The sequence below is a fragment of the Jaculus jaculus genome, chromosome 5, assembly GCF_020740685.1.
Source record: "Jaculus jaculus isolate mJacJac1 chromosome 5, mJacJac1.mat.Y.cur, whole genome shotgun sequence".
Taxonomy (NCBI): domain Eukaryota; kingdom Metazoa; phylum Chordata; class Mammalia; order Rodentia; family Dipodidae; genus Jaculus; species Jaculus jaculus.
The window spans coordinates 163007153-163026230 of NC_059106.1; the positions used below are offsets into that span (position 1 = coordinate 163007153).

At 50.5% G+C, this 19078-nt stretch overlaps 1 protein-coding gene across 2 annotated transcripts; it reads left to right on the forward strand.

Annotated features, from left to right (window-relative positions):
- The first annotated feature begins 496 nt into the window (after positions 1-496).
- Positions 497-18748, forward strand: Ets2 (ETS proto-oncogene 2, transcription factor). 2 transcript variants are annotated; one of them, XM_045150225.1, is made up of 10 exons: positions 497-550; positions 4188-4259; positions 6713-6824; positions 8829-8948; positions 9240-9440; positions 10759-10842; positions 11713-11937; positions 13371-13634; positions 15574-15692; positions 16505-18748. In XM_045150225.1, exons 2-10 carry the CDS (start codon positions 4188-4190, stop codon positions 16718-16720), a joined length of 1413 nt encoding a protein of 470 aa, XP_045006160.1. In that variant the 5' UTR covers positions 497-550; the 3' UTR covers positions 16721-18748. The 2 variants fall into 2 exon arrangements, with proteins under 2 accessions (XP_045006160.1, XP_045006159.1); XM_045150224.1 differs by lacking the exon at positions 497-550 and adding an exon at positions 1775-1894.
- The last annotated feature ends 330 nt before the right edge of the window (positions 18749-19078 follow it).

Sequence of the window (19078 nt, forward strand, 5' to 3'; positions counted from 1 at the left end):
AAGGAGCACGACCTGCCCTCCCCAAAACCACAGTCCCCGCTGTGCTGCCCGGGGCGCACGCACACCCCTCTGATCGGGCTGCAGGAAGGGAGCCTTCGGGTCCCCCGGGCCCAGGGGCCAGAAGCCGGGGGGCCACCGGCGAGGGGCAGAGGGTGGAGGGAGAGAGAGGGACGTCCCTCCTGGCCGGAAGGAGCTCGGCCTCCGGTCACCGCCCCCGCCCGCCCTCCGGCCTCGCCCCGCCTCCGCCTCGCCCCTCCTCCTCCTCCCCTCGCCGTCCCCTCTCCGCCCCCTGCCCCCGGTCCCCCAGTCTCCTCCTCTCGCCGCTGAAGAGCTCACCGCGAAGGGGCCGGGCCGGTTACTTCCTCCGCGGCGGCGCCGAGCACGGACTGGTCACCGCCGAGCCCCGCCGCCGCCGGCCTCCGCGCGCGCGTCCCGCCCGCCGCGTCCCCCGCGTCCCCCGCGCGCTCGCCTCGCCTCGCCTCGCACCGGCCGGACCCGGAGCCCGGAGCCCCGCCGCCCTGCCCTGCCCTGCCCTGCCCGGCGCGGCGCGGTAAGAGCGGCCCCGCGCGCCCTGGCGCTCCCCGGGGAGGGACTCCGCCCGGCTGGGGACGCGGCTCCCACGTCCCAGGCCCGGAGAGGGTGGATGTCCCGGCTTTCCAGGGCCACAGTGGTCTCGGATTGGGGATGGGGGGGTGGCTTTTTCTTTTTCTTTCTTTCTTTCTTTTTTTTTTTTTGTGGGGGCGCTGGTGCGGTTCCTGCCGACTGCATGGAACCCAGGGGCCTGGGGCACTGGAAAGGTTGGCCGCGGTGGCCTCGGGTTCGGGGGTGACCCGGGGGCGGTGGCGGTGGTGGCGCTGGGCCTGGGAGGATCGGGGGGCTGTCGGGCGCCTGGAACACCTGGGAAACAGCTGCTCTGGGAACGTGTCACCTGCTCGGCCACGTCGTGGTCCAGCCCCGGGGGCCGGGACCGGGGTGGGGGATTTGGGGGTGCTGGCTGCGCCCTGCCAGGCCACCACCTAGGGACCTTCCAAGTGGGGTGTGCACGGCCTTTCAAGCGTTTGACTGAAGGGGTTACCTAACATGAGCTTTTGAGTTGGGTTTTCCAGCTATTTTTGTTATCTAAAACAAAATGTTTTAAGTGCGTAAGACTTAACGTTAGCCAGCGTTCAATTTCAGCGGAGACTGAAATAGTAGTTGGCTCGCTACTTATTTAGAAAGTAAAGCAGCGAGGAGTCACTGGATTTAATTCTCCACTAAAGAGATATCCTTGTGCCGCGGACGGACGGGCCTGTGCGCCATCTGCCTGCCCACACCTCTGCCAATCGGGAGATCCATCTCCACGTTAAGCTTTATTAAAATTCTGAGTAATATCGCAGTAAATGTGAACCCGTGAGCCCCGCAGGGAAATAATCAAACCCTCATTTCTGGGATTAGTCATTCATCTCTTTTTCTCTCTCTAAACTGATCAAGAGCAAAGAGCAAAAATCCAACCTTAGGAAATGTGTGACTGGGTCCCCTCCCCCAAAATTTACCTAAATGCAAACCTGTGTTTTCATCTTACATAACTGATTATCCACTGTCACAGGGAAGTTCTCCTTGTTTTTAAAAACTGCAACCTTTCTGACATTTCCCTTCCTCCCTCTCTCTTTCTCTCTCTCCCTCCCTCCCTCCCTCTCTCTGCTCAAAAGTAAGGATTGGCTGGACAACGGAAAGAGGATCTAAAACTTGAAACTGATTTATATGGAGTCTTGACCTGTCCCTGGAGGTGCCCGGGACACAGAGTAGACTGAACGAACTTAAATTTGATTAGCAGAATGTCTGCCTAAAGCCATTAAGTAGAGTGCTTTAATTCTATGGATTTTCACAAAAGTCATTAAAAGCTAGGCAACAAAAGGTTTGTATTCTGTAGCTGGTAATTACCGCTTTTTATGTGGGAGTGGTAGGCTGCCTTTTCTCCTGGTGTTTGTACACAAAAGGCAGCCAAGCTCTTTAGGGCCCTCGGTATCCATTCTCTGCCCATCTAGGAAGCTGAAAGTCATAGAATTAAGTCAGCAAGTGCCTGCCAATGGAAGGGTGGGAAGCACTCTTAGGCCCCAGATGCATGGTGTGGAAAGACACTCACAGTCTGTTGTATTGGTTTTCAGTTGTGGCTTGTCAGCCAGCAGGTTACAGCACTGACGGACAGGCCAGGTAGATGGCAGGGAGTTGAGCTGGAGAGCATTTCACGCAGTTAAGAGTCCTGAGGAGGACCCAGCCTGATCATATTTGTACGGTCTCTATCCTGGGCAGATGTGGCAGGAAAGAAAGAGCTCATTCCCATTCACAGTCAGGATTTAAGACCGTCCTCAACCTGGGGTTTAATCTTCACCCACTCCCCCACTAGGAGTGTGGTCTCAGGCCAGTGACCCCCTTGTTGCTGGCCCTCAGTTACCTTTCTGTAGGGAGACTTCATCTCCGCAACCCAGACAGAGTCTGGAGACGCAACACAGGCCCTCCGGTGTGGGGCTGAACCCGTGGGAACTAGGCGTTCCGTCATGGCGGCCATCCTTAGCAGGGAGTCTTGATTCCAGAATGAGTGAGGGTGGGCCAAATACACCAAGCGGGCGTCTTCGCTGTGGTGCCGGGGTGGACCCCGTGCCCTGACCTCCCCTGGGACTACTGCTTGCTTTAATGCTCCCCAGCGGCTGTGGGCTGTTGCTACTCTCAGCCCAGGACAACCCTTCCCCATGCCTCCCGCTGCCTCTGCTGCCTCTTAGCCAAGGAGGTGTGGAGGTACGTTTCCCTCGGTGTGTTTGTGAATGTGCACGTCTGTGTGCACGTGGTGCGTATGTGGTTGAGACATCCGTTTGGCTCTAATGTTGACCATAAAGAAAACGCAAGGAAAACCATGCAAGCCGTGGCTTCCAGTAAGTTCTACCACTTGTACAGCAACTTGAGTGAAAGTTTGGGGCTGTTATGGTTGGGAGCACCCAGAGGTGGGGGGTGGGCCATTGGGGGAATAATCCCAAAGAGCTGGTTGAAGGCTTCAGTGCTGAAGCAAAAGATCGGGAAAGTAGGGAGTGTGCTCAGCAAGGTACAGGTTTCTTTTGGAGTTTGAAAATGAGGTTCGGTTAAACTCAATTTACATAACACTGGAAAAATATGATCAAAGTGCCTTTCTTTATTTAGTATCTAACTTGCTTGACCCAACAAGTACATTTTAGGGCACCAAAGACGTTTTTAGCCATGTGTATAGTTTTCAATTTTCTGCTAGCCATGCTGAAAATAGTCCCAAGAGGCGGAAATTGACTTTCCCATGTTTTATTAGTAGACCTAATTATTCAGAATATGTTAGCATGAACTGAATATGCAAATTACTGAGGCATTCCCCTTTCTCCCTCCCCCCACTAACTCTTTACAATCTTTTGTGTGTCCCACACTCAGAGCCTGCCTTTCTCCTTGTACCTTTACCCATGCCCAGTCCCCTCCTATAGCTGCCGGCTGCCATGTTGCTTAGCCCAGGTCTAGCGCAAGCCCCGCTGTCCAAGTGTGTGAGGTGGACCCACACGTGGGTCATTTCCTCTTGAAGAGTGACGTGGCTTCGCAGCATGCCAGCCTGTGATACTGAGCTCTGCTCTTGGAGCCGGAGAGCCAGAGGTGATGGAGGAGAGGTGCAGGGGCCCATGTTTTCCTCACCCCTTGGTGAGGAACTGAGATCCTTCTGACATTCCTTCTTGGCGGTTTTCTGGTCTAAATCCCAGAGGAGCTGCCAAGGCCCGTGTGTGTCAGTCTGTCTGCCCCCTCCCTTCCCCCGTCCCCAAGATGCCCTTAGGTGCTGAAATTAGGCTGAATATGCCCCATGCAGACAGGAAGTAGTGGCCTGTGGTGCCACCAGGGCAGGGGCGTCACCCAAGCCCCCACCTCAGCTGGCCGTGGAAAGACATCACTGACAAGCATGACAAGGGCAAGGAGGCAGGGACCCGAGGTGGCTTAGCCTGGAGTCCAGCGAGGACTTTCTCCCTTGTTAGCACTGTGAGCCACTCTGCTCCGGAGTCTCTGGGGAGGAAAGCCTGTTAAACAAGAGCCCCCTCTTGACGGCAGAACCCTCCCCTAGTCAGCTGTTGATGCCACCACTGGTGACGTCTTTGAAATGTACTTCTTTGGCTATTTCTGACTCTTATTTCTCTTATTTCTTTGGCTTTTTCAAGATGAATGACTTTGGAGTCAAGAACATGGACCAGGTGGCCCCCGTGGCTCACGGTTTTCGAGGGGCACTCAAGGTGAGTGGATGTGCTTTAATTACATTTTTCTTTCACGAATTGGAAAAAAAAAAACAAAAAAAAAATACTTATGTGTAGGAGATGAAAAAAAAAAAATGTCAGATTGAGTCCCAAACAACTGGTTCTAGCGTCAGCTTTTTCATTTCCTAGCTATGTAACAGGACAATGGGCTACTCTGGGCCTCAGTTTTTCTGGTCTGTAAAATGGGTATCTCTAGGCTTATTTGTACTTGTCTCCTTCTCTCCCCCCGCCCCAACAAGACATGAAGCTAATGAGGTCTTTCTAGTTGATTCCTGAAGCTCTTTCTAGGTTGGGGGTGGGGAAATCCATTGACTATCATGCAAAAGAGCTGAAGACGCAGTCTAGTGTCTTTTAGTCCACTCAGGGGTTCGTATGGGTGATGGAAACAAACGCTGGAATGAAAGAACTGAGAGGAAGCCCTGACTACCTCCATAGAAAAGCCCCACCCTTGTCTCTTCTTCCTGGCCCAGTGGGCCTGTTGATGTGAACCCCAAACCAGACGAAAGATAAAAGCGCCAACTTCGCTGCACACACATACCTCTGTCACGAATTCCTTTTGGGAGCATTCTTGTCTTCCCCAACTGTGACGGCGATATTGTAGATTTTGCTGTGTGGACCCTTTTTGAGGTTCCCTGTGTGATACGGTTCAGAAAGGCAGAACTGGGCATGGTCCTTTCCGTTGTGATGAGGATTCTCGGACTTGAGTGACTTTTTGTGTTTGACTTGGTGTTTTAAGTGGGGCAGAGGTGGTAGAAGAAATCAGGGTGATTAATTGAAATCATACTCCTAAGAAAATTCCTTCCACGAACTTGAAGAATTTGCTCATGCCCTGGTGAGGCTGGGTTCAGAGAAGTAGCAGCAATCATTGCCAAAATTTAGGTGTCGAAATAATTCTCTGGGTTTGCATTGTTCTCTGACTTCCTGATTTTTATGGCTTTTTTTTCTTCTTTTAAAAAGAGAACTTTTGAGTCCAGAAAGGCATTTTCCAAGTTTCCTGGGCAATGCGGGTAGGAGTTTATTTTTGACTGAATGTTTTACCAAAATTAACTCTGCTAGAAAATCCTTGGTAAATCCAGATAAGCTCTTGACACTTCCTCAATGGGGTCTGCCTTCCTGAATCCCAGGCATATCCTTGTCTGGGGGTTTGGGGACTGGGCCCTGACTTCTGCCCGCCCTTCCCCCTTTTCAGTGTGTCGTTCACAGCTCTGGGTTTCTGAAGAGTTTCTAAGGAGAAAGCACACGGCTGGTTTTATTTGTAAATGTGTTTCACATTTATTTGCCCATGACTCAACAGATGGGTCATTGTACCACACATAACATGGGATTTCCAGATTATCTTGGAAAAATAGAACCTTTCTTCACCTTTTCCGAAACAATGAGTCTGCATTGTCTAGGACTTATAAATGCCTCTTCCATGAAAAGCTGTATGTCAGACAGTCAGAAGTCCATGTAATGTAAAGTTTTGTCTTTAATATATTTTTTAAATTTTTTTTGTTCATTTTTACTTACTTATTTGAGAGCGACAGACAGAGAAAGAGGCAGAGAGAGAGACAGAGAGAGAGAGAGAGAGAGAATGGGCGTGCCAGGGCCTTCAGCTACTACAAACAAATTCCAGATGCGTGTGCCCCCTTGTGCATCTGGCTAACGTGGGTCCTGGGGAATCGAGCCTCAAACCAGGGTCCTAAGGCTTCACAGGCAAACACTTAACCGCTAAGCCATCTCTCCAGCCCGTTTTGGCTTTAATACATGTATCTGATTTCACCTAAAGTATCTGGTTTAAACCTGTTTCCTTTGGAAATCTTCCCTGTTGTTGATTTTGAAGGGTTCTTTTTCATACATAATTTTCGCCTAGGGAAACGTTCGGGAATTTTCTTTCATGTGTGGCTTGTTTTGAGCCATTGGAATAAGTGAAAAAATGTTCCCTGTTTCAGGTAAATTGTTTGATGGTAAACATTTCAAAGTAACTGTAGCCATAGATAAAATCACTTGCCATTATTGGATATTCAATTTCTATTCAGTCTGTGGCCTTTTTGTTTTACACCACAATGCCTGGTGAAGGAGGCATTTTTGCCAACCCCAGCCTAGTGACTGAACTTCTTTCCTATACAACTAGAAATGAGTATTCACACAAAACTGGTCTCCCAACATGCTCCAAAACTTCTGTTGTTTTTAGATTAACTAGTGATTTAAATTGATTTGGCCACTCAAATAAACTCCCAGTCATTTGGCTCCTGTGAGGTCAGTGAAATAATCCAGAGTGAGCTGAGGTCCTTCGGGTCACGTTGCCCTTTCGGCAAGCATCTTTCCAGTGCCAAGGTGAATTCTGTGTGCTGCTTCCAGTTTCATCAGGGTGTGGACATAGCTACCCATGGACCACTTGGAAAACAGTGAATTCATGTTGTATTTCTGTTTCTTCTTCCTCTGTTTCACAGCGCCAGCCAGCCTTTGACACCTTTGATGGTTCTCTGTTTGCTGTCTTCCCCTCTCTCAATGAAGAGCAAACACTCCAAGAAGTACCAACAGGCTTGGATTCCATTTCTCATGGTAACTTGTTCCCCTGACTTCACAGATGGCGTGTGTTTCCTTAGCACTTCAGTTAATAGCGACATGATCGTTCAGAAGCCGTGAATGCTGGCCTCTTGAATCTTGGATGTGAGAAGTCTGATAGGAGCTCTGGGCTTGGGAAAAGGCCGATTTTCCTCTTGTGTGAACCTGGCAATTCTGATGTCATCGTGTGCTAGATGTCACCCCACGAGCTGGGGCGCTGCTGCCCCTTGCCAGCTAGAGAGCTCACAAGAGCCCACTTATGGGTGTTTTCAACCCCAACAAAAATATCTCCCTGGCGCCCTCTTAAAAATGTTTTTTTTTTTTTTTTGGTTTATTTTTTATTTATTTATTTGAGAGCGACAGAGAGAGAAAGAGGCAGACAGAGAGAGAGAGACAATGACTCCAGACACTGCAAATGAACTCCAGCCACGTGCACCCCCTTGTACATCTGGCTAACGTGGGTCCTGGGGAGTTGAGCCTAAACCAGGGCGCTCAGGCTTCACGGGCAAGCACTTAACTGCTAAGCCTTCTCTCCAGCCCGGAACTCTCTTTAAACAGACAACAGTGAGCATTGAAATGCACCCCAACTTTTAGTTCACATGACTAGTTAAGTCACACCCCCTCCTCCCCTCGAGTGCTAGGACCACTGAGGAGTCTTGCTCATCTTCACCCATCTGTTTATTTCTGGGGTTCTTACGTCACTGTTTATTCTGTTCAGAGGAGTAGCCCGTCAGAGAATGTCTGTGAGTTACTGTGGTAGAGTTACTAGTTGGAAACATGCCAGAGCTTGCTTTGTCATGTGGAGTGGGCGCTGGAGAATACAGCCCAGAAAATTCATTAGCACATACATGCTTGCGTAAGCATGATAGGGCATGACAGCTATTTATCATTCTTGAAATTTCTGAGCGAACCAGAGAAGATTGTTTGTGAATAATCAAAAAGTTAAAGTGCGTAACCCATCCAGCATTGGAAGGCCCCTTTCCCTCAGAAACTATGTAATAATCCTCACCGTATAAAACTTTAAAAAATACACTTAAGGAGTAGAGGCGTTCTCTATGCATTCTTGTTTTATGAAGCTTTGAAAAAAATAGAATAAAACTTGAATTTTATTTTAGTTTTTTAAAGTATTTTTATATGTTATTTTTATTCATTTATTTATTTGAGAGAGACAGAGAGAGAAAGAGGCAGATAGAGAGATGCTCCAGGGTATCCAGCTACTGCAAGTGAACTCCAGATGCATGTGCCACCTTATGCACCTGGCTTATGGGGGTACTGGGGAATCCAAACTGGGTCTTTAAGCTTTGCAGGCAAGTACCTTAACTACAAAGCCATTTCTCCAGCCCATATTTTAGGTTTAAAAAAATAATTGTGGGATTTTCCAATAGGATCATCCTATTCAGTCCAGGATGGCTTAGAACTCACTGTAGCCTAGGTTGTCCTTGACTCATGAGCCTCCTTCCTCTACCTCCCAAGTGCTAGGATTCCTGGTGTGTACCACCACTAATCAATTTTGTTTTAGATTTTTTTTTTTTTTTTTTTTTTTTTTTTGTAAATGTAGTTCTACGTTGTACAAAAATTTCAGGTTTCTTTTTAAAAGAACCACATGTCGGCAAGGTCTCTGCTGCCATTGTTAAATACTTTGGGACAAAGTTACTGCTTTTTTCTGTTTGCGGATAGTGGAGGGAGTCAAACCTAGGGCTTCTTGTGTGCTAGGCAAGAGTGTTTGACCACTGAGAACGCCCCCCCCCCCCAGCCCCACAGTTAGGTTTGTTGAAGGAATCCCGTCAGGAGTTGACATAAGAATTGTTCCATTGCCGGGCGTGGTGGCACACGCCTTTAATCCCAGCGCTTGGGAGGCTGAGGTAGGAGGATCACTGTGAGTTCAAGGCCAGCCTGGAACTACAGTGACTTCCAAAATGGACTTGTTCTCTGAAGTTTCTCTGCCTAGCCTCTTTTCAGGATTGCCTCCCGAATCCTAACGTCCCTGTGGTTTCTCTCCAGACTCGGCCAGCTGTGAGTTACCCCTGCTCACTCCCTGCAGCAAGGCTGTGATGAGCCAAGCCTTAAAAGCCACCTTCAGTGGCTTCCAGAAGGAGCAGCGGCGTCTGGGCATTCCCAAGAGTAAGTGCTGGCGTATGTCGCACTGGTTCGGTGTGGAGCCTTGCAGCTGCCCCAGCCTACTTTCCTCCCAGTCCTGGGCACACCTAACCTTTTGTTCTTTAAATGTACACCAGAGGCATCTCCATTGGTGTCTTAGAGCCTGCCTGGCTGGTGGTCTGACGGTGTCTTGCTCATTTCTGGGGTCTGGGGCTGTGTCTGGACTTGGTGGGTCCCTGAGGACTCCTCTGATCTCCCTGCCTGCTGTACATTCACGGTGTTCCGTCTTGTTCCCCCCCCCCCCGCCCCCCGCAGACCCCTGGCTGTGGAGCGAGCAGCAGGTGTGTCAGTGGCTGCTCTGGGCCACCAACGAATTCAGCTTGGTCAACGTCAACCTGCAGCGGTTCGGCATGAACGGCCAGGTGCTGTGCAACCTGGGCAAGGAGCGCTTTCTGGAGCTGGCACCGGATTTTGTGGGTGACATCCTCTGGGAACACCTGGAGCAGATGATCAAAGGTATGGCCGAGCTGTAGTCAGACAGGGGACCAGGGAAACAGAAGGGCGTACCCTTCCACCGCGGGGCCGCCATCTCTCTTGGTACATAGTCCTTTGCCTCAGAACACCCCCAAGCGAGTCAAGCACGTGGTGGTGATTATAGGTCTCATTCCAGCGAGGTACGTGTGTGCACAGTGCCAGGTGTAGCCACGAGGCAGTAGCCTTAGTCACCAAATTGTTGGCTGTTGCCAGACTACACTGGTCATGCCAGCCCAGGGTGCCTGAGCTATGTAGGCCAGCAAGGGTGCCCGTGTGAGTGGGTGAGCTCACTCAGAGAGCCAATAGGGACAGCTTGTCTAAACAAAAGGGAGTGTATACACAGGTCAGTGCCAAGAATTTTATAGAAAAATTATAGTCCAGGGGGAATCCAGCTCAGGAGTTTTTTGGTGGGGAAGACCAAGTAGTAAGTGATTCAGGCCAACACACTACTATGTGACAGACAGAAATCCCACCTCAAATGAAGAAGGTCTTAACTCAGAACTCAAAGAACAGTGAGACCTGCTTGGAACTTGGGAAAGTTATAAGCAGACTCATTTAAGTTACATTTTCAGTGTTTAAAAAAAAAAGCAAGAAAATTATCAGCACTTAATTGGTTTTAAATACGTCAGCGTTCAACATCTGGATCCAGAGTCAATCCATACCTGGGGATTCACCTGCCTCCTTTCTCTAGTTTTCAACTCCCGAGAGCCAGGGAAACTGGTTTTTATACTCTCAAGAGTTTTTCTAAACGTTGGCTTGTCTGATCACTTTTGGGGGACTCTGTTGAATTTGGCAAGCCTGGTGTGTGGGGCCATTGCTCAGCAAATGCGTTTGTGTGTGTTTGGGTTCTGGGAATATGTGTGCTCCTAGTAAGTGTGTGTATACATCCAGAGAGAGTGCGCTCACGTACGCATGCACGCGCACACAGGCACTGTGGACCGCACGGCATCCCAGACCACCCTTCAGCCTTGGCAGCAGCGGACCATATAGACTTCTCAGGGGCAGGAACCATGTCTTGCCTGCCTGGGACAGGGGTCACTTGGTATGGTCTGGGTCATTCCAGTTGGCAGTGGCATGTATAACTTTGGCAATGACGTCATTGGTTCTGCAAAATTTATTCAGAGTTCTTAGAGAAATGTATCTCTGTAGTTTAACAAAAGAGACACGTAGGGAGTTGGGGCGCTGACAGACGAAACGTGCAGGAGCAGGCGTGCGCTCCTTCTGGAGGCCCTGCGGGACGGGCCGTGGAGAGCATCACTTTACCTGCATTTGTGTCTCATGTCTTATGTGTGTTTTGCAGAGAACCAAGAAAAGGTGGAAGATGAGTTTGAAGAAAACTCACACCTCAACTCGGTCCCTCATTGGATCAATAGCAATACTCTAGGTCTGTTGCTAGATTGCATTTCACCTGTTTCTTTTTCGTGATTCCTTTCCTGTGTGTGTTTGTGTGTATGTGTGTGTGTGTTCGTGTGTACGCACATGTGTACGCAGGTGCATGTGGAGACCAGAAGACAGTCTTGGATGTTGTATGTTCTCACATACTATTCACTCCTTTCCCTCCCCCGTCACCCGAGGTAGGGTCTTGCTCTAATCCAGGTTGACCTGGAATTCTACTATGTACTGTCAGGGTGGCCTCGAACTCTTGGCGAACCTCCTACCTGTGCCTCCCGAGTGCTGGGACTAAAGGTGTGCTCCACCACGCCCAGCTGTCCACTGTCTCTGAGACAGGGTCTCATTGGCTCAGATGTCACCAATTAGGCTTGACTGATGGCCAGTGAGCCCAGGAAGCGTCCTGTCTTCATCTCCCCACGCCCTGCCCCCAGTGCTGGTGGTGTAGACATAGACCCCCCACCACGCTCTAGTGTGTTCTGGGTTCTGGCCTTCAACCTTGTGGTTTGCTCATGGTTTCAAGGCAAGCACCTTACTGACGGAGCCATGGCCGCAGCCCTTCACTTGCTTCTTGTGTTTTTAATATGTCCACTTGAAGAACATAAGAGTCGTAGAAGTGGCCAGTAGTGGGCACCATTCTAGAAACCTGTGGGCTCTGATCTACTATAACAAAGGAAGTGGCCAACATCGTGGGTGGAAGGCAGTGTATCCTGAACCACTCCTGACTCAGAACGGTTTCTTTCCCCTGGGCACTGGCCCTGGTGGAGGTGGGTCACATGGAGGTCTCACATGGTCCACTTGGGGCTCTTAATTGTCTCGGGCATGCTGACTTTTAACATCTTTGCCATCCTGTTTTTGTGCCCAGGCTTCAACGTCGAGCAGGCGCCATATGGAATGCAGGCCCAGAACTACCCCAAAGACAGTCTCCTGGACAGCATGTGCCCGCCATCTGCCACCCCCAGTGCTCTGGCCTCAGAGCAGGACTTCCATGTGCTCCCCAAGTCAAGGCTCAACACCGTCAACGTCAGCTACTGCGCTGTTGGCCAGGACTTCCCCGGCAGCAACCTGAATTTGCTCACCAGCAGTTCTGGTAAGACCGACATTTTGTTACAGTGAGACAGTTCTGGAAGGCTCTTGATCCAGGATGCTGGCTTCTTAGTAAATTACGTATTGTGTTCACCCACTGGGGAGGGACACCAAAGGACTGGTTCATGTGTCAAAAGCTTCAACCCATTTTTTTTTTTTAATGAGAGAGAGAGAATTGGCACACCAGGGCCTCCAGCCACTGTAATCGAACTCCAGAAACATGCACCACCTTGGGTTCATGTGCAGCATTGCACATGCATCACCTTGTGTGTCTGGCTTACTTGGGATCTGGGGAGTTGACCATGGGTCCTTAGGCTCTACAGGCAAGCGCCTTAACCACTAAGCCATCTCTCCAACCCTTCTTTTTTTTTTGGTTTTTTGAGTCTCACTCTAATCCAGGCTGACCTGGAACTCACTATGTTGTCTCAGGGTGGCCTCGAACTCACAGTGATCCACTTACCTATGCCTCCCAAGTGCGGGGATTAAAAGCGTGTGCCACCACACCCGGCTTAACCTTGTTTTTTTCAAATATATATATTTTTTAATTTATTTGAGAGAGAAACAGGCCAACAGGGAGTGAGTACGGACATGCCAGGGCCTCTTGCCTCTACAAATAAACTCCAGTTGCATGCGCCACTTTGTTCATCTGGCTTTATGTGGGTACTGGGGAATCTAACCCAGGCTGTTAGGCTTTGCAAGCCAGCACCTTTAACCACTGAGCCTTCCCTCCAGCCCTCGGACCTGTTGTGAACACTGGTCCTGGTATTGAGTGAGCAAGACACAGCCCTGGCGTGACCTGACTTCCTCCCTGTGTGTGGCTCTGTGGAGGCAGAGTGACAATGAGCAGGATTTCTTTTCAAGAAGATGTCACCTCTGTGCAGTCACATATCTCAGGCCGTAGAGCCGGTTGAGTTTATGCACGCATGTATGGCTGTGTGACAGCCATCACGATGATATAAAAGTTTCTGTCACTGCACTCCAGAAGGTTCCTTCGTAGCCTTTCCCCGGTCAATGGCACGCTCTTGGCAAGAGGAAGCCCCTGTGACTTTCCCTCCTCCTGGTTGGTTTTGCTGCTCTGGGACTGCGCAGGGGTGGTGCCATGCGGAATGTTTGCTTCGGGGTTTGTGTCTCATCAGTGGCCTCTGAGCTTCCATGTCGCTGTGAACTGCGGGTGTTTAATGCTGTGTAGTGTCCGAGCCTGTTGGGCTACACGTCATTCTCCTGTTGTTGGAAGGTGTGATTTGTGTATAAACTTGTCCCAAGGAATAGGCCCTTGAACTTGAAGGTGTTCGGAGGGGTCCGAGTGACGCTGCATTTGGGATGGTTGCCAGTGACGTAGTTGGGCCCAGGACCCGCCTGTGGTAATAACCTCGGTGGCACCGGGCCCCTCCCGTCTCCTGGAGGGTTTACAGTGTATGTGCTGGTTTTCTTTGCCAGGGAAACCCAAGGACCACGGCTCCCCTGAGAACGGTACAGACAGCTTCGAGAGCTCCGACTCACTGCTGAGGTCCTGGAACAGCCAGTCGTCCCTGCTGGATGTGCAGCGGGTGCCTTCCTTCGAGAGCTTCGAGGATGACTGCAGCCAATCCCTGTGCCTCAACAAGCCCACCATGTCCTTCAAGGACTACATCCAGGAGAGGAGCGACCCGGTGGAGCAGGGCAAACCTGTCATTCCTGCGGCTGTGCTGGCTGGCTTCACTGGTGAGTGTGCACTCCGGCCTCTGCTCAGCGCCTGGGCCACGGCGGGCTCGTGGTGGCCACAGCACCCACGTGTTTATCCAGCTGTCTCCTAAGTGCAATGTGTGGTATTTGCACGCCATCTTTTACACAAGGCCAACTGTACCTAAATCCTGAAAGGCCAGCCGTGCAGGAATTCTCATGTGTCAGGGCCCGGGTGGGTGAAGATCCCAAGGCCACTCCCTCCACCTGGGATGCTCGGGTGGTGGAGGAGGACAGGGGACAGGCGTGGGCCGTCCTCAGCTCTGACTCACCCAAGCTGGCTGTCCTGGAATGTAAACGCATTGGGGAGCTGGCCTCTTGTAACACCAGCACAGTTTGCTCTCCGGGCCTGTAAAACCATCCCATTATCTCCAGGATTGGAGGAGAGCTATCCCAGGCGGAGAGGCAGAGGACAAATATTACAGCTGTTTGAGGAACCAGCTAATTTCAAAACTGGAGCAAAAATACTGAAACTTTTTTTTTTCATTGCTTTGCATACATTTAACTATAACTTATTTTTTCAACATTCTGGCTATATAGAGCCACGTAGGTTAAAATAATTTCTTCTCAGATTAAAATGAAGATTCTTGAGCATCCACTTTCTTCCTGTTGTTTAAATCAGACAACAACATAAATGTATTAAAAATTCCTGCCAGGTGTGGTGGCGCACGCCTTTAATCCCAGCACTCGGGAGGCAGAGGTAGGAGGATCGCCGTGAGTTCAAGGCCACCCTGAGACTACAGAGTTAATTCCAGGTCAGCCTGGACCAGAGTGAGACCCTACCTCGAAAAAACAAACAAAAAAAATTATTTCATAAACCTAAGGGTATTTTTTTTGATACTTGAGGGTTCCAGGCCCAGTCAGAATTAGCATAGTTAGTGGTTCCTACCTCAGTATTAATAGTGGCTTATAACGGTTCACCACCAGCTCCACAGGTGACTAGCCAGGTGTGTGGCGGCCCTTAGGGCTAGCATGGGTGGGGGGTGGTGTGAGCCTGTTTTCTAGGTGGGGAACTAGCTCAGAGCTGACAGTCCCCAGTGGGCTCACAGGTGACTGTCTCAGTCCTGTGTGATCTTACACCAAAGCCTTTCATATTTGAGGGTGTGGAAGGCTGCGTGGTGAGAGGAGGCTAAGCTTATGGTCAGGACATCTAGGCTTTTTTTAAAAAAATTATTTATTTATTTGAGAAAGAAAAGGAGAGAGAGAATGGGCACAGCAGGACCTCCAGTCACTGCAAACGAACTCCAGCCGCATGTGCCACCTTGTGCCTCTGGCTCATATGGGTTCTGGGGAATCGAACCTGCCTCCTTAGGCTTTGCAGGCAAGTGCCCTAACAACTAAGCAATCCCTGCAGCCCTAGGCTTTTCTTTTCTAAACCCCATGGGCATGTGACCCATGGCAGGGAGTGGCGGTCATGGGAACTGATGGAGGGAAGGCACACGTGGCTGTGAGGCTGTGGAGATGCCCCTTCTGAGAGTAGGGAGCAGTTTGCCTGTTGTCTCGAGGAACTGGCCTCGTTCTGTGACGACATGCCCTCCGAGCCTCCTCACCCTACCCCCATGGGCGCCTGTAGAAGTAACCCTTCCAAGTTCTTACACAGTGAGCCATTAGACAGGATGAGGAATGGGTCAGGCACAGGTTGGTGGCCCTGTGTGCTCTCCTCCCGGAAGGACAAGCCCAACAACTGAGGGACGGGTCGTACACCTTTGCCGGGGTGCTGGGTGGGGAAAACCGTTGGGCCTCGCCCTGTGAAAGCATTTCCTGCAGGCTCTGGTACCCCAAGGCCCACCGTCATCTGGGAACACTGTCCCCAGTATGGTCCATGCTCTCTAACCAGCCCCTATCACTGGGACGGTCAGAGCCGTGCTGTGTTAGAGCTGGTAGACCTGTGTTACCCGCCGGCCTCTCCCCTGCCCCCCAGGAAGTGGACCGATCCAACTGTGGCAGTTTCTCCTGGAGTTGCTCTCTGACAAGTCCTGCCAGCCCTTCATCAGTTGGACAGGGGACGGCTGGGAGTTCAAGCTTGCTGATCCTGATGAGGTATGGCAGAGCCCGGGGAGATCTCCCGGCTCCAAACCCTCTTCTTTGAGTGCAAGGCTGATCGCCAAGGCCCATTAAGAGCCCCCGTCAGCTAGGCAAAGTCTTGGCTGGCTGGCTGGCATTGCTCTGGATAAATGTGCCTGACGTCCTTTGGGTAGTGTCCTCTGCCCGTAGACATGGGGAGGTTGCTCTCCTCACCTGGTGGTCTGGCAGCGGCCAGAGCAGCAAACTGGGGCTCTCTGGCCACCCTCAGCGAGGCTCATTTGCCTTTGTCCTTTGGGGATCAAGGCGCATAACAGCAGGACAGTCCTCAAGGTTGGCACCTAATCTCCCCGTGGGAGAAGGCTGTGGCAGGCGTGGTGCCAGCCATCCCGGGCAGTTTTAGAGAAGCCCTTGGTCTCGGGCATTATGGAGAGCAGTTGGTACGTCCCTCTGTCCCTGGGGAGTGAGCACGTTACACGGCCCAGAGGCCTCTCTGCAGCTATTTACTTTAGGAGTTAGACTGTGGATCCTGGCTCATCGTGCCACCAGTGTGTCCTTTGCCTCAGGATCTCCTGGTTGATCTAAGCTATTGGTGTCTGGAGGCTTTGCTAAGGTGCAGCTAGGGACAGGGACTATCCTGTCGCTTACACAGAGCAGTAATCAAGAATACAGTGCCCCTTACCTGCTGGCTTGAAAGTGAGCTGGTCACAGTCACCCATGGGCATCCGTGGCTGTCAGATTCTGTAGTGGGGCAGCACCCAGAGTCAGGGGAGCTGGTCCGTGCTCGACAGGATACCAGTGTGACTCTTGCCTCTCCCTGCATACCAAAGGTGGCCCGCCGCTGGGGAAAGCGGAAGAATAAGCCCAAGATGAACTACGAGAAGCTGAGCCGGGGCTTGCGCTACTACTACGACAAGAACATCATCCACAAGACGTCGGGGAAGCGCTACGTGTACCGCTTCGTGTGCGACCTCCAGAACTTGCTGGGGTTCACGCCCGAGGAACTGCATGCTATCCTGGGTGTCCAGCCCGACACGGAGGACTGAGGTCTCTGGGACCGTCCTGAGCCAGCCCCGGGCCCCCGGGGACTGAATGGGAAGCCCATCTTGACCCACTGCTCCAAGGACCTCTGGAGGGCGGGATCGAACCCCCTCCTGGGAACGTCGCCAAAAAGCAGTGGCCTTATTTCATCCCAAATGCTGCCTCTTCGCCAAGGCTGTCTCCTTTGTGATGGAAAGCGGCCCAGCCTCCATTCTGCAGATGGGCAAGTGCGGCTGGCATGGAAGGAAGAGGCCCAGGAGGCCCCCTGGCTCCCAGCAGCCAGTGCCGCACCGTTCCGGCTGTTTGAGATTCTCCGGGGAGCAAGCATATTGTGGTCGCACAAACATCTCAACACATTGGTTTTCCTTTGGCCTTTTCAACCAAAGCCGTCTCTGTTTGCGAGAGGGCCAGGAGGGTGGGAGAGAAGTGATTGCGGCATTTCGGAAGTCAGTGTGTATATATTACTGTATCTTGAAATTGTCAGAATCCACTAACAGTTCTATTTAACAGAAATTGTATATTGTAATTTAAAGTAATTATATAACTGTATTTGAATCAAGAATGCAGACATCCAATAGGTTATCCTTTTTTTTTTTTTTTTTAATAGCGCACAGGAACGGCGTTTTATAAAAATTTCATTGGCCCGTGGTAGGCTAAGAGCCATTGTACTGTGCATGCTGTTTTCCTTTGACATACCTGTAAGAATGAGGCCGAAGGGGTCACCCCTGGTTTTTATTTTTGTTTTATTTGTTCTTGTTTTGCCTTGCTTATTATCTGGCCAGGACTTTGTACAGTCGGGTTTTTCTTGTTGTTGTTATTGGTGTTTTTTATAAGAGACAATGTTATTATCTGGGAGTGTCTGGCCTCTTTGCATTTTTCCTGAATTGTTCAGTAAAAGCTATAGAGCAGTATTTTTCTTGACAAATGGCATATGTTTTCCACTTCTATGCATGCCTTAAGTCAGTTTATACACAAATACATTTTATTTTTTGTGTAACTGTGTTCCCGGCAGCTCGCCTTCTTCCCCAAGCCAGCCATTTCCTTCCTGCGCCCCAAGGTATCCTCTGTGACTACAATAAGACTATTTTTGGAAATATGTGACTCCTTTTCAGAGATCAGAAGGGATTTATGTAGCAGCTATTTTTACTGCAAAAGTAATTCACTGGAACAAAAAAATTGTAATTTGTACAAAAGCTTTATTTTTATCTCAGCTCTGTGTAAAGTGAAATTCCTTGTACGGGGTGGGGGCGGGGCCGGGGGGAGGTGTCTGTTCAGCCTTGAACCTTAGTGGAGTGTGTGGCTCCTCCCGTTCTGCTCTGTGGTGGTGTCTTGAACCTTCTAGACCACGTGTTCTTTCTGTTCCAAGTCCTCAGCAAGATCGTTTTTCTCTCTTGCTTTCTGGGACATGGATATCCAGAAACACACAGAGAGTGAGGGCAAAACTGCGTTGGAGTGGTTCATACCGGGGAAACATCCAGATGCACGTGGACTACTGGTGACTTTGGGAGCATCCAAGCGCACCATGGGGCCCTGTAGGGCCTTTATCTCATCGTGGTTGATTTCAAAGTTGGGCAGGCTTCCCCATTCCTAGCAGGGTGGCCCCAGGTCAGTGAGTGACATCTGTGAAGAATCACGTGACGAGACCCCACAGGGACACAGGATGAGCTGGGTCCTCCTCACCAGGCCTAGGATGACTTGGCCCGCATGCCCTGAAAAAAAACTGCAGAACAGTTAAGCACAGGATGTCTTATTTATCCCGGGACATCTGTTTCTAATCTAAACACATGTGACTGGGAACTTGTGGAAAGAAACCCAAGCCGTCAGCTCAGTTCCTGTGGAGTGGGGCCTCGTGAAGGTGCCCATCCGCACAGGTTTTCATCAGCGCGGATGGCAGTTTTATGTGGGTGAACCAAACTGTTAAGGATGCTGAAGTCCTTAGAAGCCTTTGGCGTGGTCACAGATGGCTCTTAAGTATAAATTTTTTTGTAATTTGGCCTCTTGTTTCTCAAATAAAAGTATTTGGTTTACATAAATGATGCCTCCTTGTACTGTCTTTCCACTCCCCTCTCCCAACATGAAGGAAGTGAATGAGAACGTTAGCTCACTGTACACTCCCAGCTTCACTTCACGAGACTCCAGTCTGAGGCTGGCTAATCTAGAAACCAGCCAGGCTGGGATCCATGGAGCCCTTCCACAAGGAATTACTCAAAGGAGCTCCTTCAAGTGAAAGATTCACCTAGGATAGGATTAGAGGAGAAAGATCAGGGGCCTTGTCTTGACCTGAGGGTTGGAGAAAAGAGATTGTGGGGTGTTTATATGATGCACATTAGAATTGGAAGTTGAAACACTTTTGTCGTTAGAGG

What these genes read in the sequence shown, in the direction of transcription:
- Ets2 (XM_045150225.1), top strand. Translation starts at nt 4,188, where the DNA reads ATGAATGACTTTGGAGTCAAGAACATGGACCAGGTGGCCCCCGTGGCT. An exon ending in GATCAATAGCAATACTCTAG is followed by an intron (nt 10,843 to 11,712) that starts GTCTGTTGCTAG and finishes TTTTGTGCCCAG; the next exon opens with GCTTCAACGTCGAGCAGGCG. An exon ending in TGTGCTGGCTGGCTTCACTG is followed by an intron (nt 13,635 to 15,573) that starts GTGAGTGTGCAC and finishes CCTGCCCCCCAG; the next exon opens with GAAGTGGACCGATCCAACTG.